Source organism: Amphiura filiformis, chromosome 6 (genome assembly GCF_039555335.1).
Source record: "Amphiura filiformis chromosome 6, Afil_fr2py, whole genome shotgun sequence".
Lineage (NCBI taxonomy): Eukaryota > Metazoa > Echinodermata > Ophiuroidea > Amphilepidida > Amphiuridae > Amphiura > Amphiura filiformis.
This window is the reverse complement of record NC_092633.1, coordinates 44,633,597-44,660,514: the sequence shown is the minus strand read 5'-3', so window position 1 is coordinate 44,660,514 and position 26,918 is coordinate 44,633,597. Positions and strand designations below refer to the sequence as shown.

Here is a 26,918-nt window from a genome sequence, read left to right as displayed (position 1 = left end):
TGCAAGTTCTTAAAATCTGACAGTAATATATGCGCCTTGTACAGTACAGTATACTAATTAACCTTAACCAATGCCCTTGTCAGTGAGTCTGTTCTTGTACAGCTGAACAGCTGAAAGGTTCGGTAATTTTGCAATTCATGCAAATTTTGTTTAAGAATTAAATCTTTGGAGCGTAAGATTTTGTTTTGTTATTAAAATCACATGACCCTAGTCGTCATTTGTATTTGCAAATTCATTTGGCAGCCAAGTTCAAGTCCGAACCCAGTCATACGTGACATTGAGAAAGTTTGATGACTTATAGAATTGTGTAAGCATAATAAATAGACATGATGAATTTGAAAATGATCTGGCAACTGGTGTATTAAGGTTGATTCTAATAAATATACATTCGAGTTTAGACATGTAAACGGTCATAATTTTTTTCAATAACACTGTAAAAGATAAAAACTTTTAGGTAATGCTTTTTCTCCCTTTTTTCTGCTCTTTTTCACATTCACCCTTTCTATTCCCTCCTTTTGGGAGGGGGTCGGCCTCAAAAATCCGTCCCTGCCATGACAGACAAGACAAATGCAAATCAGAATCGTTCTGATCCTGTAAATATTTTGAGTTCCTTGGATAGAATATTCCGGACCAAGCGCGACACAATGGCACATTTTCTAAATTTTCTCAAATTGGCCCCTCCGACTGCTCTAAATCCGCCACTGTCTCATGGTCCTGACCAAAGTGTTTTAAATAGTACTCGGTTGCTAGGATATTACTGAATGAAATGACACTCATCTGATTTAGATATCCACGGACACTGTCTTCTGTAGATGGCATAAGATTAATAAAGACATCAGATTACTAAAGACATCCATGGATGCTGTCCACTTTAGATAGCACCAGATTAATGAAGACATTTGTGGATGCTGTCTACTGTAGATGGCATCAGATTAATGAAGATATTCATGGATGCTGTCTACTGTAGATAGCACCAGATTAAAGAAGACATCCATGGATGCTGTCTACTGTAGATAGCACCAGATTAATGAAGACATCCATGGATGCTGTCTACTGTAGATAGCATCAGATTAATGAAGATATTCATGGATGCTGTCTACTGTAGATAGCACCAGATTAAAGAAGACATCCATGGATGCTGTCTACTGTAGATAGCACCAGATTAATGAAGACATCCATGGATGCTGTCCTACTGTAGATAGCATCAGATTAATGAAGACATCCATGGATGCTGTCTACTGTAGATAGCATCAGATTAATGAAGACATCCATGGATGCTGTCTACTGTAGATAGCACCAGATTATTGAAGACATTTGTGGATGCTGTCTACTGTAGATAGCATCAGATTAATGAAGATATTCATGGATGCTGTCTACTGTAGATAGCACCAGATTAATGAAGACATCCATGGGTGCTGTCTACTGTAGATAGCATCAGATTAATGAAGACATCCATGGATGCTGTCTACTGTAGATAGCATCAGATTAATGAAGACATCCATGGATGCTGTCTACTGTAGATAGCATCAGATTAATGAAGACATCCATGGATGCTGTCTACTGTAGATATCACCAGATTATTGAAGACATTTGTGGATGCTGTCTACTGTAGATAGCATCAGATTAATGAAGATATTCATGGATGCTGTCTACTGTAGATAGCACCAGATTAATGAAGACATCCATGGGTGCTTCTGTCTACTGTAGATAGCATCAGATTAATGAAGACATCCATGGATGCTGTCTACTGTAGATAGCATCAGATTAATGAAGACATCCATGGATGCTGTCTACTGTAGATAGCATCAGATTAATGAAGACATTCGTGGATGCTGTCTACTGTAGATGGCATCAGATTAATGAAGACATCCATGGATGCTGTCTACTGTAGATAGCATCAGATTAATGAAGACATTCATGGATGCTGTCTACTGTAGATAGCATCAGATTAATGAAGACATCCATGGATGCTGTCTACCGTAGATAGCACCAGATTATTGAAGACATCCATGGATGCTGTCTACTATAGATAGCATCAGATTAATGAAGACATCCATGGATGCTGTCTACTGTAGATAGCATCAGATTAATGAAGACATCCATGGATGCTGTCTACTGTAGATAGCATCAGATTATTGAAGACATCCATGGATGCTGTCTACCGTAGATAGCATCAGATTAATGAAGACATCCATGGATGCTGTCTACTGTAGATAACATCAGAATAATGAAGACATCCATGGATGCTGTCTACTGTAGATAGCACCAGATTAATGAAGACATCCATGGATGCTGTCTACTGTAGATAGCATCAGATTAATGAAGACATCCATGGATGCTGTCCACTGTAGATAGCATCAGATTAATGAAGACATTCATGGATGCTGTCTACTATAGATAGCATCAGATTAATGAAGACATCCATGGATGCTGTCTACTGTAGATAACATCAGAATAATGAAGACATCCATGGATGCTGTCTACTGTAGATAGCATCAGATTAATGAAGACATCCATGGATGCTGTCCACTGTAGATAGCATCAGATTAATGAAGACATTCGTGGATGCTGTCTACTGTAGATAGCATCAGATTATTGAAGACATCCATGGATGCTGTCTACTGTAGATAGCTCCAGATTAATGAAGACATCCATAGATGCTGTCTACTGTAGATAGCATCAGATTATTGAAGACATCCATGGATGCTGTCTACTGTAGATAGCACCAGATTAATGAAGACATCCATAGATGCTGTCTACTGTAGATAGCACCAGATTAATGAAGACATCCTTGATGCTGTCTACTGTAGATAGCATCAGATTAATAAAGACATCTATGGATGCTGTCTACTGTAGATAGCATCAGATTAATGAAGACATCCATGGATGCTGTCTACTGTAGATAGCATCAGATTAATGAAGACATCCATGGATGCTGTCTACTGTAGATAGCACCAGATTAATGAAGACATCCATGGATGCTGTCTACTGTAGATAGCATCAGATTAATGAAGACATCCATGGATGCTGTCTACTGTAGATAGCATCAGATTAATGAAGACATCCATGGATGCTGTCTACTGTAGATAGCATCAGATTAATGAAGACATCCGTGGATGCTGTCTACTGTAGATAGCATCAGATTAATGAAGACATCCATGGATGCTGTCTACTGTAGATAGCATCAGATTAATGAAGACATCCATGGACGTTGTCTACTGTAGATAACATCAGAATAATGAAGACATCCATGGATGCTGTCTACTGTAGATAGCATCAGATTAATGAAGACATCCATGGATGCTGTCTACTGTAGATAGCACCAGATTAATGAAGACATCCATGGATGCTGTCTACTGTAGATAGCATCAGATTAATGAAGACATCCATGGATGCTGTCTACTGTAGATAGCATCAGATTAATGAAGACATCCATGGACGTTGTCTACTGTAGATAACATCAGAATAATGAAGACATCCATGGATGCTGTCTACTGTAGATAGCATCAGATTAATGAAGACATCCATGGATGCTGTCCACTGTAGATAGCATCAGATTAATGAAGACATCCATGGATGCTGTCTACTGTAGATAGCATCAGATTAATGAAGACATCCATGGATGCTGTCTACTGTATAGCATCAGATTAATGAAGACATCCATGGATGCTGTCTACTGTAGATAGCATCAGATTAATGAAGACATCCATGGATGCTGTCCACTGTAGAAAGCATCAGATTAATGAAGACATCCATGGATGCTGTCTACTGTAGATAGCATCAGATTAATGAAGACATCCATGGATGCTGTCTACTGTATAGCATCAGATTAATGAAGACATCCATGGATGCTGTCTACTGTAGATAGCATCAGATTAATGAAGACATTCATGGATGCTGTCTACTGTAGATAGCATCAGATTAATGAAGACATCCATGGATGCTGTCTACTGTAGATAGCACCAGATTAATGAAGACATCCATGGATGCTGTCTACTGTAGATAGCATCAGATTAATGAAGACATCTATGGATGCTGTCTACTGTAGATAGCACCAGATTAATGAAGACATCCATGGATGCTGTCTACTGTAGATAGCATCAGATTAATGAAGACATCCATGGATGCTGTCTACTGTAGATAGCATCAGATTAATGAAGACATCCATGGACGTTGTCTACTGTAGATAACATCAGAATAATGAAGACATCCATGGATGCTGTCTACTGTAGATAGCATCAGATTAATGAAGACATCCATGGATGCTGTCCACTGTAGATAGCATCAGATTAATGAAGACATCCATGGATGCTGTCTACTGTAGATAGCATCAGATTAATGAAGACATCCATGGATGCTGTCTACTGTATAGCATCAGATTAATGAAGACATCCATGGATGCTGTCTACTGTAGATAGCATCAGATTAATGAAGACATTCATGGATGCTGTCTACTGTAGATAGCATCAGATTAATGAAGACATCCATGGATGCTGTCTACTGTAGATAGCACCAGATTAATGAAGACATCCATGGATGCTGTCTACTGTAGATAGCACCAGATTAATGAAGACATCCATGGACGTTGTCTACTGTAGATAACATCAGAATAATGAAGACATCCATGGATGCTGTCTACTGTAGATAGCATCAGATTAATGAAGACATCCATGGATGCTGTCCACTGTAGATAGCATCAGATTAATGAAGACATCCATGGATGCTGTCTACTGTAGATAGCATCAGATTAATGAAGACATCCATGGATGCTGTCTACTGTAGATAACATCAGAATAATGAAGACATCCATGGATGCTGTCTACTGTAGATAGCATCAGATTAATGAAGACATCCATGGATGCTGTCCACTGTAGATAGCATCAGATTAATGAAGACATCCATGGATGCTGTCTACTGTAGATAGCATCAGATTAATGAAGACATCCATGGATGCTGTCTACTGTATAGCATCAGATTAATGAAGACATCCATGGATGCTGTCTACTGTAGATAGCATCAGATTAATGAAGACATTCATGGATGCTGTCTACTGTAGATAGCATCAGATTAATGAAGACATCCATGGATGCTGTCTACTGTAGATAGCACCAGATTAATGAAGACATCCATGGATGCTGTCTACTGTAGATAGCACCAGATTAATGAAGACATCCATGGACGTTGTCTACTGTAGATAACATCAGAATAATGAAGACATCCATGGATGCTGTCTACTGTAGATAGCATCAGATTAATGAAGACATCCATGGATGCTGTCCACTGTAGATAGCATCAGATTAATGAAGACATCCATGGATGCTGTCTACTGTAGATAGCATCAGATTAATGAAGACATCCATGGATGCTGTCTACTGTAGATAACATCAGATTAATGAAGACATCCATGGATGCTGTCTACTGTAGATAGCATCAGATTAATGAAGACATCCATGGATGCTGTCTTCTGTATATAGCATCAGATTAATGAAGACATCCATGGATGCTGTCTACTGTAAGATAACACCAGATTAATGAAGACATCCATGGATGCTGTCCACTGTAGATAGCACCAGATTAATGAAGACATCCATGGATGCTGTCCACTGTAGAAAGCATCAGTTTAATGAAGACATCCATGGATGCTGTCTACTGTAGATAGCACCAGATTAATGAAGACATCCTTGATGCTGTCTACTGTAGATAGCATCAGATTAATGAAGACATCCATGGATGCTGTCCACTGTAGATAGCATCAGATTAATGAAGACATCCATGGATGCTGTCTACTGTAAGATAACACCAGATTAATGAAGACATTCATGGATGCTGTCTACTGTAGATAGCACCAGATTAATGAAGACATCTATGGATGCTGTCTACTGTAGATAGCATCAGATTAATGAAGACATCCATGGATGCTGTCTACTGTATAGCATCAGTTTAATGAAGACATCCATGGATGCTGTCTACTGTAGATAGCATCAGATTAATGAAGACATCCATGGGTGCTGTCCACTGTAGATAGCATCAGATTAATGAAGACATCCATGGATGCTGTCCACTGTAGATAGCATCAGATTAATGAAGACATCCATGGATGCTGTCTTCTGTATATAGCATCAGATTAATGAAGACATCCATGGATGCTGTCTACTGTAGAAAGCATCAGTTTAATGAAGACATCCATGGACGTTGTCTACTGTAGATAGCACCAGATTAATGAAGACATTCATGGATGCTGTCTACTGTAGATAGCATCAGATTAATGAAGACATCCATGGGTGCTGTCTACTGTAGATAGCATCAGATTAATGAAGACATCCATGGACGTTGTCTACTGTAGATAGCACCAGATTAATGAAGACATTCATGGATGCTGTCTACTGTAGATAGCATCAGATTAATGAAGACATCCATGGGTGCTGTCTACTGTAGATAGCATCAGATTAATGAAGACATCCATGGACGTTGTCTACTGTAGATAGCATCAGATTAATGAAGACATGCATGGATGCTGTCTACTGTAGATAGCATCAGATTAATGAAGACATCCATGGACGTTGTCTACTGTAGATAGCACCAGATTAATGAAGACATTCATGGATGCTGTCTACTGTAGATAGCATCAGATTAATGAAGACATCCATGGGTGCTGTCTACTGTAGATAGCATCAGATTAATGAAGACATTCATGGATGCTGTCTACTGTAGATAGCATCAGATTAATGAAGACATCCATGGATGCTGTCTACTGTAGATAGCACCAGATTAATGAAGACATCCATGGATGCTGTCTACTGTAGATAACATCAGAATAATGAAGACATCCATGGATGCTGTCTACTGTAGATAGCACCAGATTAATGAAGACATCTATGGATGCTGTCTACTGTAGATAGCATCAGATTAATGAAGACATTCATGGATGCTGTCTACTGTAGATAGCACCAGATTAATGAAGACATCCATGGGTGCTGTCTACTGTAGATAGCATCAGATTAATGAAGACATCCATGGATGCTGTCTACTGTAGAAAGCATCAGATTAATGAAGACATCCATGGATGCTGTCTACTGTAGATAGCATCAGATTAATGAAGACATCCATGGATGCTGTCTACTGTAGATAGCACCAGATTAATGAAGACATCCATGGATGCTGTCTACTGTAGATAACATCAGAATAATGAAGACATCCATGGATGCTGTCTACTGTAGATAGCATCAGATTAATGAAGACATCCGTGGATGCTGTCTACTGTAGATAGCACCAGATTAATGAAGACATCCATGGATGCTGTCTACTGTAGATAGCATCAGATTAATGAAGACATTCATGGATGCTGTCTACTGTAGATAGCATCAGATTAATGAAGACATCCATGGATGCTGTCTACTGTAGATAGCATCAGATTAATGAAGATATCCATGGATGCTGTCTACTGTAGATAGCATCAGATTAATGAAGACATCTATGGACGTTGTCTACTGTAGATAGCATCAGATTAATGAAGACATCCATGGATGCTGTCTACTGTAGATAGTATCAGATTAATGAAGACATCCATGGATGCTGTCTTCTGTATATAGCATCAGATTAATGAAGACATTCATGGATGCTGTCTACTGTAGATAACATCAGAATAATGAAGACATCCATGGATGCTGTCTACTGTAGATAGCATCAGATTAATGAAGACATCCATGGATGCTGTCCACTGTAGATAGCATCAGATTAATGAAGACATCCATGGATGCTGTCTACTGTAGATAGCACCAGATTAATGAAGACATCCGTGGATGCTGTCTACTGTAGATAGCATCAGATTAATGAAGACATCCATGGATGCTGTCTACTGTAGATAGCACCAGATTATTGAAGACATCATTGATGCTGTCCACTGTAGAAAGCATCAGATTAATGAAGACATTCATGGATGCTGTCTACTGTAGATATCACCAGATTATTGAAGACATCCATGGATGCTGTCTACTGTAGATAGCATCAGATTAATGAAGACATACATGGATGCTGTCTACTGTAGATAGCATCAGATTAATGAAGACATCCATGGACGTTGTCTACTGTAGATAGCACCAGATTAATGAAGACATTCATGGATGCTGTCTACTGTAGATAGCACCAGATTAATGAAGACATACATGGATGCTGTCTACTGTAGATAGCATCAGATTAATGAAGACATCCATGGATGCTGTCTACTGTAGATAGCATCAGATTAATGAAGACATCCATGGATGCTGTCTACTGTAGATAGCATCAGATTAATGAAGACATCCATGGATGCTGTCTACTGTAGATAGCATCAGATTAATGAAGACATCCATGGATGCTGTCTACTGTAGATAGCATCAGATTAATGAAGACATCCGTGGATGCTGTCTACTGTAGATAGCACCAGATTAATGAAGACATCCATGGATGCTGTCTACTGTAGATAGCATCAGATTAATGAAGACATCCATGGATGCTGTCTACTGTAGATAGCACCAGATTAATGAAGACATCCATGGATGCTGTCTACTGTAGATAGCATCAGATTAATGAAGACATCCATGGATGCTGTCTACTGTAGATAGCATCAGATTAATGAAGACATCCATGGATGCTGTCCACTGTAGAAAGCATCAGATTAATGAAGACATTCATGGATGCTGTCTACTGTAGATAGCATCAGATTAATGAAGACATCCATGGATGCTGTCTACTGTAGATAGCATCAGATTAATGAAGACATCCATGGATGCTGTCTACCGTAGATAGCATCAGATTATTGAAGACATCCTTGATGCTGTCTACTGTAGATAGCACCAGATTATTGAAGACATCCTTGATGCTGTCTACTGTAGATAGCATCAGATTAATGAAGACATCCATGGATGCTGTCTACTGTAGATAACATCAGAATAATGAAGACATCCATGGATGCTGTCTACTGTAGATAGCACCAGATTAATGAAGACATCCATGGACGTTGTCTACTGTAGATAGCACCAGATTAATGAAGACATCCATGGATGCTGTCCACTGTAGAAAGCATCAGATTAATGAAGACATTCATGGATGCTGTCTACTGTAGATAGCATCAGATTAATGAAGACATCCATGGATGCTGTCTACTGTAGATAGCATCAGATTAATGAAGACATCCATGGATGCTGTCTACTGTAGATAGCATCAGATTAATGAAGACATCCGTGGATGCTGTCTACTGTAGAAAGCACCAGATTAATGAAGACATCCATGGATGCTGTCTACTGTAGATAGCACCAGATTATTGAAGACATCCATGGATGCTGTCTACTGTAGATAGCATCAGATTAATGAAGACATACATGGATGCTGTCTACTGTAGATAGCATCAGATTAATGAAGACATCCATGGACGTTGTCTACTGTAGATAGCACCAGATTAATGAAGACATTCATGGATGCTGTCTACTGTAGATAGCACCAGATTAATGAAGACATACATGGATGCTGTCTACTGTAGATAGCATCAGATTAATGAAGACATCCATGGATGCTGTCTACTGTAGATAGCATCAGATTAATGAAGACATCCATGGATGCTGTCTACTGTAGATAGCATCAGATTAATGAAGACATCCATGGATGCTGTCTACTGTAGATAGCATCAGATTAATGAAGACATCCATGGATGCTGTCTACTGTAGATAGCATCAGATTAATGAAGACATTCATGGATGCTGTCTACTGTAGATAGCACCAGATTAATGAAGACATCCATGGATGCTGTCTACTGTAGATAGCATCAGATTAATGAAGACATCCATGGATGCTGTCTACTGTAGATAGCATCAGATTAATGAAGACATCCATGGATGCTGTCTACTGTAGATAGCATCATATTAATGAAGACATTCATGGATGCTGTCTACTGTAGATAGTATCAGATTAATGAAGACATCCATGGATGCTGTCTACTGTAGATAGCATCAGATTAATGAAGACATCCATGGATGCTGTCTACTGTAGATAGCATCAGATTAATGAAGACATCCATGGACGTTGTCTACTGTAGATAGCACCAGATTAATGAAGACATCCATGGATGCTGTCTACTGTAGATAACATCAGAATAATGAAGACATCCATGGATGCTGTCTACTGTAGATAGCATCAGATTAATGAAGACATCCGTGGATGCTGTCTACTGTAGATAGCATCAGATTAATGAAGACATCCGTGGATGCTGTCTACTGTAGATAGCATCAGATTAATGAAGACATTCATGGATGCTGTCTACTGTAGATAGCATCAGATTAATGAAGACATCCATGGATGCTGTCTACTGTAGATAGCATCAGATTAATGAAGACATCCATGGATGCTGTAGATAGCATCAGATTAATGAAGACATCCATGGATGCTGTCTACTGTAGATAGTATCAGATTAATGAAGACATCCATGGATGCTGTCTTCTGTATATAGCATCAGATTAATGAAGACATTCATGGATGCTGTCTACTGTAGATAACATCAGAATAATGAAGACATCCATGGATGCTGTCTACTGTAGATAGCATCAGATTAATGAAGACATCCATGGATGCTGTCCACTGTAGATAGCATCAGATTAATGAAGACATCCATGGATGCTGTCTACTGTAGATAGCACCAGATTAATGAAGACATCCGTGGATGCTGTCTACTGTAGATAGCATCAGATTAATGAAGACATCCATGGATGCTGTCTACTGTAGATAGCACCAGATTATTGAAGACATCATTGATGCTGTCCACTGTAGAAAGCATCAGATTAATGAAGACATTCATGGATGCTGTCTACTGTAGATATCACCAGATTATTGAAGACATCCATGGATGCTGTCTACTGTAGATAGCATCAGATTAATGAAGACATACATGGATGCTGTCTACTGTAGATAGCATCAGATTAATGAAGACATCCATGGACGTTGTCTACTGTAGATAGCACCAGATTAATGAAGACATTCATGGATGCTGTCTACTGTAGATAGCACCAGATTAATGAAGACATACATGGATGCTGTCTACTGTAGATAGCATCAGATTAATGAAGACATCCATGGATGCTGTCTACTGTAGATAGCATCAGATTAATGAAGACATCCATGGATGCTGTCTACTGTAGATAGCATCAGATTAATGAAGACATCCATGGATGCTGTCTACTGTAGATAGCATCAGATTAATGAAGACATCCATGGATGCTGTCTACTGTAGATAGCATCAGATTAATGAAGACATCCGTGGATGCTGTCTACTGTAGATAGCACCAGATTAATGAAGACATCCATGGATGCTGTCTACTGTAGATAGCATCAGATTAATGAAGACATCCATGGATGCTGTCTACTGTAGATAGCACCAGATTAATGAAGACATCCATGGATGCTGTCTACTGTAGATAGCATCAGATTAATGAAGACATCCATGGATGCTGTCTACTGTAGATAGCATCAGATTAATGAAGACATCCATGGATGCTGTCCACTGTAGAAAGCATCAGATTAATGAAGACATTCATGGATGCTGTCTACTGTAGATAGCATCAGATTAATGAAGACATCCATGGATGCTGTCTACTGTAGATAGCATCAGATTAATGAAGACATCCATGGATGCTGTCTACCGTAGATAGCATCAGATTATTGAAGACATCCTTGATGCTGTCTACTGTAGATAGCACCAGATTATTGAAGACATCCTTGATGCTGTCTACTGTAGATAGCATCAGATTAATGAAGACATCCATGGATGCTGTCTACTGTAGATAACATCAGAATAATGAAGACATCCATGGATGCTGTCTACTGTAGATAGCACCAGATTAATGAAGACATCCATGGACGTTGTCTACTGTAGATAGCACCAGATTAATGAAGACATCCATGGATGCTGTCCACTGTAGAAAGCATCAGATTAATGAAGACATTCATGGATGCTGTCTACTGTAGATAGCATCAGATTAATGAAGACATCCATGGATGCTGTCTACTGTAGATAGCATCAGATTAATGAAGACATCCATGGATGCTGTCTACTGTAGATAGCATCAGATTAATGAAGACATCCGTGGATGCTGTCTACTGTAGAAAGCACCAGATTAATGAAGACATCCATGGATGCTGTCTACTGTAGATAGCACCAGATTAATGAAGACATCCATGGACGTTGTCTACTGTAGATAGCACCAGATTAATGAAGACATCCATGGATGCTGTCTACTGTAGATAACATCAGAATAATGAAGACATCCATGGATGCTGTCTACTGTAGATAGCATCAGATTAATGAAGACATCCGTGGATGCTGTCTACTGTAGATAGCATCAGATTAATGAAGACATCCGTGGATGCTGTCTACTGTAGATAGCATCAGATTAATGAAGACATCCATGGATGCTGTCTACTGTAGATAGCATCAGATTAATGAAGACATCCATGGATGCTGTCCACTGTAGAAAGCATCAGATTAATGAAGACATTCATGGATGCTGTCTACTGTAGATAGCATCAGATTAATGAAGACATCCATGGATGCTGTCTACTGTAGATAGCATCAGATTAATGAAGACATCCATGGATGCTGTCTACCGTAGATAGCATCAGATTAATGAAGACATCCATGGACGTTGTCTACTGTAGATAGCACCAGATTAATGAAGACATCCATGGATGCTGTCTACTGTAGATAACATCAGAATAATGAAGACATCCATGGATGCTGTCTACTGTAGATAGCATCAGATTAATGAAGACATCCGTGGATGCTGTCTACTGTAGATAGCATCAGATTAATGAAGACATCCGTGGATGCTGTCTACTGTAGATAGCATCAGATTAATGAAGACATTCATGGATGCTGTCTACTGTAGATAGCATCAGATTAATGAAGACATCCATGGATGCTGTCTACTGTAGATAGCATCAGATTAATGAAGACATCCATGGATGCTGTAGATAGCATCAGATTAATGAAGACATCCATGGATGCTGTCTACTGTAGATAGCACCAGATTAATGAAGACATCCATGGATGCTGTCTACTGTAGATAGCATCAGATTAATGAAGACATCCATGGATGCTGTCCACTGTAGAAAGCATCATATTAATGAAGACATTCATGGATGCTGTCTACTGTAGATAGCATCAGATTAATGAAGACATCCATGAATGCTGTCTACTGTAGATAGCATCAGATTAATGAAGACATCCATGGATGCTGTCTACCGTAGATAGCATCAGATTATTGAAGACATCCTTGATGCTGTCTACTGTAGATAGCACCAGATTATTGAAGACATCCTTGATGCTGTCTACTGTAGATAGCATCAGATTAATGAAGACATCCATGGATGCTGTCTACTGTAGATAACATCAGAATAATGAAGACATCCATGGATGCTGTCTACTGTAGATAGCACCAGATTAATGAAGACATCCATGGACGTTGTCTACTGTAGATAGCACCAGATTAATGAAGACATCCATGGATGCTGTCCACTGTAGAAAGCATCAGATTAATGAAGACATTCATGGATGCTGTCTACTGTAGATAGCATCAGATTAATGAAGACATCCATGGATGCTGTCTACTGTAGATAGCATCAGATTAATGAAGACATCCATGGATGCTGTCTACTGTAGATAGCATCAGATTAATGAAGACATCCGTGGATGCTGTCTACTGTAGAAAGCACCAGATTAATGAAGACATCCATGGATGCTGTCTACTGTAGATAGCACCAGATTATTGAAGACATCCATGGATGCTGTCTACTGTAGATAGCATCAGATTAATGAAGACATACATGGATGCTGTCTACTGTAGATAGCATCAGATTAATGAAGACATCCATGGACGTTGTCTACTGTAGATAGCACCAGATTAATGAAGACATTCATGGATGCTGTCTACTGTAGATAGCACCAGATTAATGAAGACATACATGGATGCTGTCTACTGTAGATAGCATCAGATTAATGAAGACATCCATGGATGCTGTCTACTGTAGATAGCATCAGATTAATGAAGACATCCATGGATGCTGTCTACTGTAGATAGCATCAGATTAATGAAGACATCCATGGATGCTGTCTACTGTAGATAGCATCAGATTAATGAAGACATCCATGGATGCTGTCTACTGTAGATAGCATCAGATTAATGAAGACATTCATGGAAGCTGTCTACTGTAGATAGCACCAGATTAATGAAGACATCCATGGATGCTGTCTACTGTAGATAGCATCAGATTAATGAAGACATCCATGGATGCTGTCTACTGTAGATAGCATCAGATTAATGAAGACATCCATGGATGCTGTCTACTGTAGATAGCATCATATTAATGAAGACATTCATGGATGCTGTCTACTGTAGATAGTATCAGATTAATGAAGACATCCATGGATGCTGTCTACTGTAGATAGCATCAGATTAATGAAGACATCCATGGATGCTGTCTACTGTAGATAGCATCAGATTAATGAAGACATCCATGGACGTTGTCTACTGTAGATAGCACCAGATTAATGAAGACATCCATGGATGCTGTCTACTGTAGATAACATCAGAATAATGAAGACATCCATGGATGCTGTCTACTGTAGATAGCATCAGATTAATGAAGACATCCATGGATGCTGTCTACTGTAGATAGCACCAGATTAATGAAGACATCCGTGGATGCTGTCTACTGTAGATAGCATCAGATTAATGAAGACATCCGTGGATGCTGTCTACTGTAGATAGCATCAGATTAATGAAGACATTCATGGATGCTGTCTACTGTAGATAGCATCAGATTAATGAAGACATCCATGGATGCTGTCTACTGTAGATAGCATCAGATTAATGAAGACATCCATGGATGCTGTAGATAGCATCAGATTAATGAAGACATCCATGGATGCTGTCTACTGTAGATAGCACCAGATTAATGAAGACATCCATGGATGCTGTCTACTGTAGATAGCATCAGATTAATGAAGACATCCATGGATGCTGTCCACTGTAGAAAGCATCAGATTAATGAAGACATTCATGGATGCTGTCTACTGTAGATAGCATCAGATTAATGAAGACATCCATGAATGCTGTCTACTGTAGATAGCATCAGATTAATGAAGACATCCATGGATGCTGTCTACCGTAGATAGCATCAGATTATTGAAGACATCCTTGATGCTGTCTACTGTAGATAGCACCAGATTATTGAAGACATCCTTGATGCTGTCTACTGTAGATAGCATCAGATTAATGAAGACATCCATGGATGCTGTCTACTGTAGATAACATCAGAATAATGAAGACATCCATGGATGCTGTCTACTGTAGATAGCACCAGATTAATGAAGACATCCATGGACGTTGTCTACTGTAGATAGCACCAGATTAATGAAGACATCCATGGATGCTGTCCACTGTAGAAAGCATCAGATTAATGAAGACATTCATGGATGCTGTCTACTGTAGATAGCATCAGATTAATGAAGACATCCATGGATGCTGTCTACTGTAGATAGCATCAGATTAATGAAGACATCCATGGATGCTGTCTACTGTAGATAGCATCAGATTAATGAAGACATCCATGGATGCTGTCCACTGTAGAAAGCATCAGATTAATGAAGACATTCATGGATGCTGTCTACTGTAGATAGCATCAGATTAATGAAGACATCCATGGATGCTGTCTACTGTAGATAGCATCAGATTAATGAAGACATCCATGGATGCTGTCTACCGTAGATAGCATCAGATTATTGAAGACATCCTTGATGCTGTCTACTGTAGATAGCACCAGATTATTGAAGACATCCTTGATGCTGTCTACTGTAGATAGCATCAGATTAATGAAGACATCCATGGATGCTGTCTACTGTAGATAACATCAGAATAATGAAGACATCCATGGATGCTGTCTACTGTAGATAGCACCAGATTAATGAAGACATCCATGGACGTTGTCTACTGTAGATAGCACCAGATTAATGAAGACATCCATGGATGCTGTCCACTGTAGAAAGCATCAGATTAATGAAGACATTCATGGATGCTGTCTACTGTAGATAGCATCAGATTAATGAAGACATCCATGGATGCTGTCCACTGTAGAAAGCATCAGATTAATGAAGACATTCATGGATGCTGTCTACTGTAGATAGCATCAGATTAATGAAGACATCCATGGATGCTGTCCACTGTAGAAAGCATCAGATTAATGAAGACATCCATGGATGCTGTCTACTGTATAGCATCAGATTAATGAAGACATCCATGGATGCTGTCTACTGTAGATAGCATCAGATTAATGAAGACATCCATGGATGCTTTCTTCTGTATAGCATCAGATTAATGAAGACATTCATGGATGCTGTCTACTGTAGATAGCATCAGATTAATGAAGACATCCATGGATGCTGTCTACTGTAGATAGCACCAGATTAATGAAGACATCCATGGATGCTGTCTACTGTAGATAGCACCAGATTAATGAAGACATCCATGGATGCTGTCTTCTGTATAGCACCAGATTAATGAAGACATCCATGGATGCTGTCTACTGTAGAAAGCATCAGATTAATGAAGACATCCATGGATGCTGTCTACTGTAGATAGCATCAGATTAATGAAGACATCTATGGATGCTGTCTACTGTAGATAGCATCAGATTAATGAAGACATCCATGGATGCTGTCTACTGTAGATAGCATCAGATTAATGAAGACATCCGTGGATGCTTTCTACTGTAGATAGCATCAGATTAATGAAGCCATCCATGGATGCTGTCTACTGTAGATAGCATCAGATTAATGAAGACATCCATGGATGCTGTCTACTGTAGATAGCATCAGATTAATGAAGACATCCATGGATGCTGTCTACTGTAGATAGCATCAGATTAATGAAGCCATCCATGGATGCTGTCTACTGTAGATAGCATCAGATTAATGAAGACATCCATGGATGCTGTCTACTGTAGATAGCATCAGATTAATGAAGCCATCCATGGATGCTGTCTACTGTAGATAGCATCATATTAATGAAGACATTCATGGATGCTGTCTACTGTAGATAGCATCAGATTAATGAAGACATCCATGGATGCTGTCTACTGTAGATAGCATCAGATTAATGAAGCCATCCATGGATGCTGACTGTAGATAGCATCAGATTAATGAAGACATCCATGGATGCTGTCTACTGTAGATAGCATCAGATTAATGAAGCCATCCATGGATGCTGTCTACTGTAGATAGCATCAGATTAATGAAGACATCCGTGGATGCTGTCTACTGTAGATAGCATCAGATTAATGAAGCCATCCATGGATGCTGTCTACTGTAGATAGCATCAGATTAATGAAGACATCCATGGATGCTGTCTACTGTAGATAGCATCAGATTAATGAAGACATCCATGGATGCTGTCTACTGTAGATAGCATCAGATTAATGAAGCCATCCATGGATGCTGTCTACTGTAGATAGCATCAGATTAATGAAGACATCCATGGATGCTGTCTACTGTAGATAGCATCAGATTAATGAAGCCATCCATGGATGCTGTCTACTGTAGATAGCATCATATTAATGAAGACATTCATGGATGCTGTCTACTGTAGATAGCATCAGATTAATGAAGACATCCATGGATGCTGTCTACTGTAGATAGCATCAGATTAATGAAGCCATCCATGGATGCTGTCTACTGTAGATAGCATCAGATTAATGAAGACATCCATGGATGCTGTCTACTGTAGAAAGCATCAGATTAATGAAGACGTCCATGGGTGCTGTCTACTGTAGATAGCATCAGATTAATGAAGACATCCGTGGATGCTGTCTACTGTAGATAGCATCAGATTAATGAAGACATTCATGGATGCTGTCTACTGTAGATAGCACCAGATTAATGAAGACATTCATGGATGCTGTCTACTGTAGATAGCATCAGAATAATGAAGCCATCCATGGATGCTGTCTACTGTAGATAGCATCAGAATAATGAAGCCATCCATGGATGCTGTCTACTGTAGATAGCACCAGATTAATAAAGACATCCGTGGATGCTGTCTACTGTAGATAGCACCAGATTAATGAAGACATCCATGGGTGCTGTCTCTGTAGATAGCATCATATTAATGAAGACATCCATGGATGCTGTCTACTGTAGATAGCACCAGATTAATGAAGACATCCATGGGTGCTGTCTCTGTAGATAGCATCATATTAATGAAGACATCCATGGATGCTGTCTACTGTAGATAGCACCAGATTAATGAAGACATCCATGGGTGCTGTCTCTGTAGATAGCATCATATTAATGAAGACATCCATGGATGCTGTCTACTGTAGATAGCACCAGATTAATGAAGACATCCATGGATGCTGTCTACTGTAGATAGCACCAGATTAATAAAGACATCCGTGGATGCTGTCTACTGTAGATAGCACCAGATTAATAAAGACATCCGTGGATGCTGTCTACTGTAGATAGCACCAGATTAATGAAGACATCCATGGGTGCTGTCTCTGTAGATAGCATCAGAATAATGAAGACATCCATGGATGCTGTCTACTGTAGATAGCACCAGATTAATAAAGACATCCGTGGATGCTGTCTACTGTAGATAGCACCAGATTAATGAAGACATCCATGGATGCTGTCTACTGTAGATAGCATCAGATTAATGAAGACATTCATGGATGCTGTCTACTGTAGATAGCATCAGATTAATGAAGACATCCATGGATGCTGTCTACTGTAGATAGCACCAGATTAATGAAGACATCCATGGGTGCTGTCTACTGTAGATAGCATCAGATTAATGAAGACATTCATGGATGCTGTCTACTGTAGATAGCACCAGATTAATGAAGACATCCATGGGTGCTGTCTCTGTAGATATCATCATATTAATGAAGACATCCATGGATGCTGTCTACTGTAAGATAGCATCAGAATAATGAAGACATCCATGGATGCTGTCTACTGTAGATAGTATCAGATTAATGAAGACGTGCATGGGTGCTGTCTACTGTAGATAGCATCAGATTAATGTAGACATCCATGGATGCTGTCTATTGTAGATAGCACCAGATTAATAAAGACATCCGTGGATGCTGTCTACTGTAGATAGCACCAGATTAATGAAGACATCCATGGGTGCTGTCTCTGTAGATAGCATCAGAATAATGAAGACATCCATGGATGCTGTCTACTGTAGATAGCACCAGATTAATAAAGACATCCGTGGATGCTGCCTACTGTAGATAGCACCAGATTAATGAAGACATCCATGGATGCTGTCTACTGTAGATAGCATCAGATTAATGAAGACATCCATGGATGCTGTCTACTGTAGATAGCATCAGATTAATGAAGACATCCATGGATGCTGTCTACTGTAGATAGCACCAGATTAATGAAGACATCCATGGGTGCTGTCTACTGTAGATAGCATCAGATTAATGAAGACATTCATGGATGCTGTCTACTGTAGATAGCACCAGATTAATGAAGACATCCATGGGTGCTGTCTCTGTAGATATCATCATATTAATGAAGACATCCATGGATGCTGTCTACTGTAAGATAGCATCAGAATAATGAAGACATCCATGGATGCTGTCTACTGTAGATAGCACCAGATTAATAAAGACATCCGTGGATGCTATCTACTGTAGATAGCATCATATTAATGAAGACATCCATGGATGCTGTCTACTGTAGATAGCATCAGATTAATGAAGACATTCATGGATGCTGTCTACTGTAGATAGCACCAGATTAATGAAGACATCCATGGGTGCTGTCTACTGTAGATAGCACCAGATTAATAAAGACATCCGTGGATGCTGTCTACTGTAAGATAGCATCAGATTAATGAAGACATTCATGGATGCTGTCTACTGTAGATAGCATCAGATTAATGAAGACATCCATGGATGCTGTCTACTGTAGATAGCATCAGATTAATGAAGCCATCCATGGATGCTGTCTACTGTAGATAGCATCAGATTAATGAAGCCATCCATGGATGCTGTCTACTGTAGATAGCATCAGATTAATGAAGACATCCATGGATGCTGTCTACTGTAGATAGCATCAGATTAATGAAGCCATCCATGGATGCTGTCTACTGTAGATAGCATCAGATTAATGAAGACATCCGTGGATGCTGTCTACTGTAGAAAGCATCAGATTAATGAAGACATTCATGGATGCTGTCTACTGTAGATAGCATCAGATTAATGAAGACATCCATGGATGCTGTCTACTGTAGATAGCATCAGATTAATGAAGACATTCATGGATGCTGTCTACTGTAGATAGCATCAGATTAATGAAGACATCCATGGATGCTGTCTACTGTAGAAAGCATCAGATTAATGAAGACATTCATGGATGCTGTCTACTGTAGATAGCATCAGATTAATGAAGACATCCATGGATGCTGTCTACTGTAGATAGCATCAGATTAATGAAGACATCCATGGATGCTGTCTACTGTAGAAAGCATCAGATTAATGAAGACGTCCATGGGTGCTGTCTCTGTAGATAGCATCAGATTAATGAAGACATCCATGGATGCTGTCTACTGTAGATAGCATCATATTAATAAAGACATCCATGGATGCTGTCCACTGTAGAAAGCATCAGATTAATGAAGACATCCATGGATGCTGTCTACTGTAGATAGCACCAGATTAATGAAGACATCCATGGATGCTGTCTACTGTAGATAGCATCAGATTAATGAAGACATCCATGGATGCTGTCTACTGTAGATAGCATCAGATTAAAGAAGACATCCATGGATGCTGTCTACTGTAGATAGCATCAGATTAATGAAGACATCCATGGATGCTGTCTACTGCAGATAGCATCAGATTAATGAAGACATCCATGGATGCTGTCTACTGCAGATAGCATCAGATTAATGAAGACATCCATGGATGCTGTCTACTGTAGATAACATCATATTAATGAAGACATCCATGGACGTTGTCTACTGTAGATAGCATCATATTAATGAAGACATCCATGGATGCTATCTACTGTAGATAGCATCAGATTAATGAAGACATCCATGGGTGCTGTCTCTGTAGATAGCATCAGATTAATGAAGACATCCATGGATGCTGTCTACTGCAGATAGCATCAGATTAATGAAGACATCCATGGATGCTGTCTACTGTAGATAGCATCATATTAATGAAGACATCCATGGATGCTGTCTACTGTAGATAGCACCAGATTAATGAAGACATTCATGGATGCTGTCTACTGTAGAAAGCATCAGATTAATGAAGACATCCATGGATGCTGTCTACTGTAGATAGCATCAGATTAATGAAGACATCCATGGGTGCTGTCTCTGTAGATATCATCATATTAATGAAGACATCCATGGATGCTGTCTACTGTAAGATAGCATCAGAATAATGAAGACATCCATGGATGCTGTCTACTGTAGATAGCACCAGATTAATAAAGACATCCGTGGATGCTATCTACTGTAGATAGCATCAGATTAATGAAGACATCCATGGGTGCTGTCTACTGTAGATAGCATCAGATTAATGAAGACATCCATGGATGCTGTCTACTGTAGATAGCACCAGATTAATGAAGACATTCATGGATGCTGTCTACTGTAGATAGCACCAGATTAATGAAGACATCCATGGATGCTGTCTACTGTAGATAGCACCAGATTAATGAAGACATCCATGGATGCTGTCTACTGTAGATAGCACCAGATTAATAAAGACATCCGTGGATGCTATCTACTGTAGATAGCATCAGATTAATGAAGACATCCATGGGTGCTGTCTACTGTAGATAGCATCAGATTAATGAAGACATCCATGGATGCTGTCTACTGTAGATAGCACCAGATTAATGAAGACATTCATGGATGCTGTCTACTGTAGATAGCACCAGATTAATGAAGACATCCATGGATGCTATCTACTGTAGATAGCATCAGATTAATGAAGACATCCATGGGTGCTGTCTACTGTAGATAGCATCAGATTAATGAAGACATCTATGGATGCTGTCTACTGTAGATAGCATCAGATTAATGAAGACATTCATGGATGCTGTCTACTGTAGATAGCACCAGATTAATGAAGACATCCATGGATGCTGTCTACTGTAGATAGCATCAGAATAATGAAGACATCCATGGATGCTGTCTACTGTAGATAGCATCAGATTAATGAAGACATCCATGGATGCTGTCTATTGTAGATAGCATCATATTAATGAAGACATCCATGGGTGCTGTCTACTGTAGATAGCACCAGATTAATAAAGACATCCGTGGATGCTATCTACTGTAGATAGCATCATATTAATGAAGACATCCATGGATGCTGTCTACTGTAGATAGCATCAGATTAATGAAGACATCCATGGGTGCTGTCTACTGTAAGATAGCACCAGATTAATGAAGACATTCATGGATGCTGTCTACTGTAGATAGCATCATATTAATGAAGACATCCATGGGTGCTGTCTCTGTAGATAGCATCAGATTAATGAAGACGTCCATGGGTGCTGTCTACTGTAGATAGCACCAGACATGAAGACATCTATGGATGCTGTGAATTTTGTTCATTTTGAATAATTCCAAGTAAAAAACGAAGACTGGCCAGTCTGATGAAGCCACTAGTGTAGTGGTGAAACGTCACTAAAAACGTGAGTAAATCAACTTTGTTTTTACTTGGAATTGTTCAAAATGAACAAAATTCACAGTTGATATCAACATTCCTAATGAACTTGTTCAAAGATCTATGGATGCTGTCTACTGTAGATAGCACCAGATTAATGAAGACATTTATGGATGCTGTCTACTGTAGATAGCATCAGATTAATGAAGACATTCATGGATGCTGTCTACCGTAGATAGCATCAGAATAATGAAGACATCCATGGATGCTGTCTTCTGTATAGATAGCACCCATGTTGAAAATCTAAGCCAATGCCGCGCTCGTGATGCCATACACTTAACCGTGTAGTGTAATGAAAGACTGCGTATACAATTTCACTGCTAGCTTGGACGAAAATGTGTACTCAGGAGTATCTAGGTGGAAACTGTGCATAGATGTTATAAGAGAATAGTTTTTGTAGCCAAACCTTTCCGTTATGTTTTAAGTTTTGCGGGAAGTTTTGGCCCACTGTGACCTTCGATCCCTCGTGGGAACCACATATGGGGCATAGAAAAAAATGGAACCAATCAAATTTTTATCCTTTTAGGTTTTCTTCCCAGCAAACACAAAAACGTTTTTAAAACGTTTTTAATAAGTTATATTTTGGGTTTTGGTTTAGGTAAAAACGTTTTAATAACATTAAAATGTCGGGTTATATAAAGGTCATGATAACGTTTTAAAACGTTTTGTATGAAAACACGCTACAATAATATTTTTAAAATGTTTTCGAAATGTCATTGTAAACTATTTTTGCATAAACATTTTTGGCCAAATATTTTGTCAAGACTTAAGGGATCTAAAATGAGCGTTTATTGCGTTTCGACCGTATTTTTTATGGGACATGAGAGCACCTCAGACCTATCGAATTGCATTCTGAATACGAAGCATGTCTTTCTGATATCAAATAATTTTCATTTTTGAAAATCACAATATAATACAAATTTTATGACAAATTATAAAAATTTGATATTTTTCAAATTTTGATATATAACAGTCCTCGAAGTAAATTATATAAATCTAATGATATATTCTTAAAGTGTATGTAGCAGGGAGGAAAAGCCGACGGTCAATTGAAAATTTTGACCTTTCATATTGAAGATATGGATTTTTTCCCAAAAGACCTATTTTTTGGGGTGTTTTGGAAAAAATCCATATCTTCAATACGAAAGGTCAAAATTTTCAATTGATCGTCGGCTTTTCATGAATTTCATCCCACCTACATACACTTTAAGTATAAATCATCAGATTTATAAAGTTTACTTCGAGTACTGTTAAATATCAAAAATATCAATTTTAATGATTTGCCATAAAATATGTATTAAATTGCGAATTTCAAAAAATCAAAATTATTTGATATCAGAATGACATTCTTCGTATTCAGAATGCGATTCGATATGTCTGATGTGCTCTAATGTCCCAAAATAAATACTGTCCAAACGTTCATACCACAGCCCTTAAATAACATTATGTTAAAATATTTGCACCCAGCAAACACAGAAATGTTCTTAAAATGTTTTTTACAAAACGTTTTAATAACATTTAAATGTCGGGTTATATAAAAGTCGTGAAAACATTTTAAAAACGTTATTGTAAATATTTTGGGCAAACATTTTTTGCAAAATATTTTATTTAGAATGATTTGTACCAAGTTTTCAAAAATGTTTTTGGAATGTTATTAAAACGTTTTATACCCTTTATAAAACCCGACATTTAAATGTTTTCTGTAAAACATTTGTGTTTGCTGTGCAGTAAATTACCAACAAATGTTATTTAATGTTATGAAAACGTTTTATACCATTAATGTACCCTTTATATAACCCGACATTTAAACGTTTTCTGACAACCTTTTATAACCTTTTGCGAATGATGCCGAAAACGTTTTGTGTTTGCTGGGTTACTTGCTTAAAACTGTGATGTCTTTCCACAACTTTCTGTCCTCCATTGCTGTCCTGAAGTCTGTTGCCTCCAGTCCAGTGTCATCTTCCAAAATGTCAATGTAGGTCAGAGCAGGTCTTCCAGGTTTCCGCCTCTCATGCTTGGGTATCCAATGAACCATTTTGATGCGGGCTCCTCACTTCTGGAACAGTGGCCATGCAGCAAACCGTGTTCTTCTGATCTTATGGCTTATTTTTGGAAGATCTTCATATAGGTCTGCATTTGACATTATGTTCCTTCCAATGCACATTCAGAACAGTTCTTAGCATGCGGGTATAACATTAACAGCCATCCAGACCCTTCGCAAGTTTAGGGGTGATGGTCCATGCTTCGCATCCATAAAGCAGCACCGACTCCACTGTTGCAGCAAAGATTCTAAGTTTGAAACTCCTGGTAAGAGTTGACTTCCAGAGACTGCACACCCTCCATGCTGCTGCCTTGCGTAACTTTACATCCCTTTCTGTGCTTTTCATCCAAGCGCCTAGGTATTTGAAATCATCGACCTCCTCTAGTACCGGTACTACACCCTCGTTTGTTATGATGCTACCTCTCCTGTTATTGTAGGACATATACTTTGTTTTACTTCCAATATTCATTCTCAGGCCCACTTTAACAGCTGAAGTCTCCACTCTATGAAGCAGTTCTTGTGCTTGATGTATTTCCTCAGACAACAGTGCAATGTCTTCAGAGCTCTTCAGCACTAAGTCTGTCACCACCACTGGTCCAACTCTCCTGCTTCGCCTCTTTTCCAGATGGAATCTATAGCTCCTCTTCATTTCCATCAAAAGCTATTCTCAGTGCAAAGTCAAGGACAATCAAAAATAGGTATCATGGGGCAAGAAGCTGCAAGAGTATCCCCCTGAAGAACTCCTGCTAAGATTTCAAATAATTCTGTCTCTCTATCTGGTGATATTACTTTGTGTTTTGTGCTTTGGTAGGCCCTACTTTTTGCCAATATAGCTTCAACAATGAGTTCCGGAATACCGTAGGCATGTAGTATCTTCAACATTGCCTAGGTACGGTGTACCATCTCCGCCAATTTCCCTTTTTTAATTTCCCCTTTTTTTTTTAATTTCCCCTTTTTTTTTTTAATTTCCTTTTTTTTTTTTTAATTTCACTTTTTTTTAATTCCCTCTTTTTTTTTTTGAATTTCCTTTTTTTTTGAATTTCCTTTTTTTTTGAATTTCCTTTTTTTTTTTGAATTTCCTTCTTTTTTTGAATTTCCTTTTTTTTGAATTTCCTTTTTTTTTAATTTCCTTTTTTTTTTGAATTTCCTTTTTTTTTGTTGAATTTCACCTTTTTTTTTTTTGAATTTCACCTTTTTTTTTTTTTTAATTTCACCTTTTTTTTAAATTTCCCCAAGTAAAATAAAGTTTGGCAGAGGCGGGGTTGAACTCACGGCGCAGGGCTTTGGATACTCCGTGGGCCTAGCGCCTTAGACCAGTCGGCCACTTGTCATATTATTATGTTTCGAAAATTATTTGAACATATGGTCGCAACTTCAACATAGGCCTACCACGTGACAAGCAAAGGCAGAAAATGCGGGAGAAAATGTACCATATTTTGGAATTTTATTTGTTAAAAACATTAATGTGTATTAATAGCGCTCAATTGTTGAGAAATCCGACATGATAAATGGGCAATTATTATACATGCATTATCGATTTGAACTCGCTAGGCCGTATGGCCGCACCGGCTGCACGTGCTATAATACTCCTATATACCGGGCCCGGGATACCGGGTTTTTATACATGTGGTTCACATTTATAGAACCTGCCATTTTTCGTGCATACACGGTCTGGATTTTCGCAATTTATAGTCAAAGTCACCGAAGCCTTCACCTGCACCACCACCAATGTCATTTACGCTATTCAGTGTACAAAGTGCAACATCTTGTACATAGGCGAGACCAAACGACGAATGGCGGATCGATTTACAGAACACCTTAATAGATCAATCCGCCTCAAGATGCCAGGTTTGCCAGTAGCTCAACATTTCTCCGGCAGTGGACACAACACCACACACATCAAGATATCCGGAGTCTACAAATGCCACGGTGACGACCAAGCCAGAAGAGACATGGAACAGAAATTAATCTTCAGACTCGGCACCCTTCAACCCAATGGACTCAATGCTAGTTTCAACAGTTTTAAATTTTAATTATAATTTTCTTCAGCGCTCCCTTTTTCTTATACTTTTTCGCGCGGTTTCCCCTTTTC

At 38.8% G+C, this 26,918-nt stretch overlaps 1 protein-coding gene across 1 annotated transcript in view; it reads right to left on the bottom strand.

Moving 5' to 3' along the window:
- LOC140154546 (uncharacterized) overlaps window positions 1-25,475 on the bottom strand; it is a 34,007-nt gene extending 8,532 nt beyond the window's left edge. Inside the window, exon 1 of the mRNA XM_072177112.1 lies at window positions 25,054-25,475. Coding sequence (XP_072033213.1) covers window positions 25,054-25,475 — 422 coding nt within the window. The remainder of the gene's footprint in view (window positions 1-25,053) is intronic.
- Between the last annotated feature and the right edge of the window lie 1,443 nt (window positions 25,476-26,918).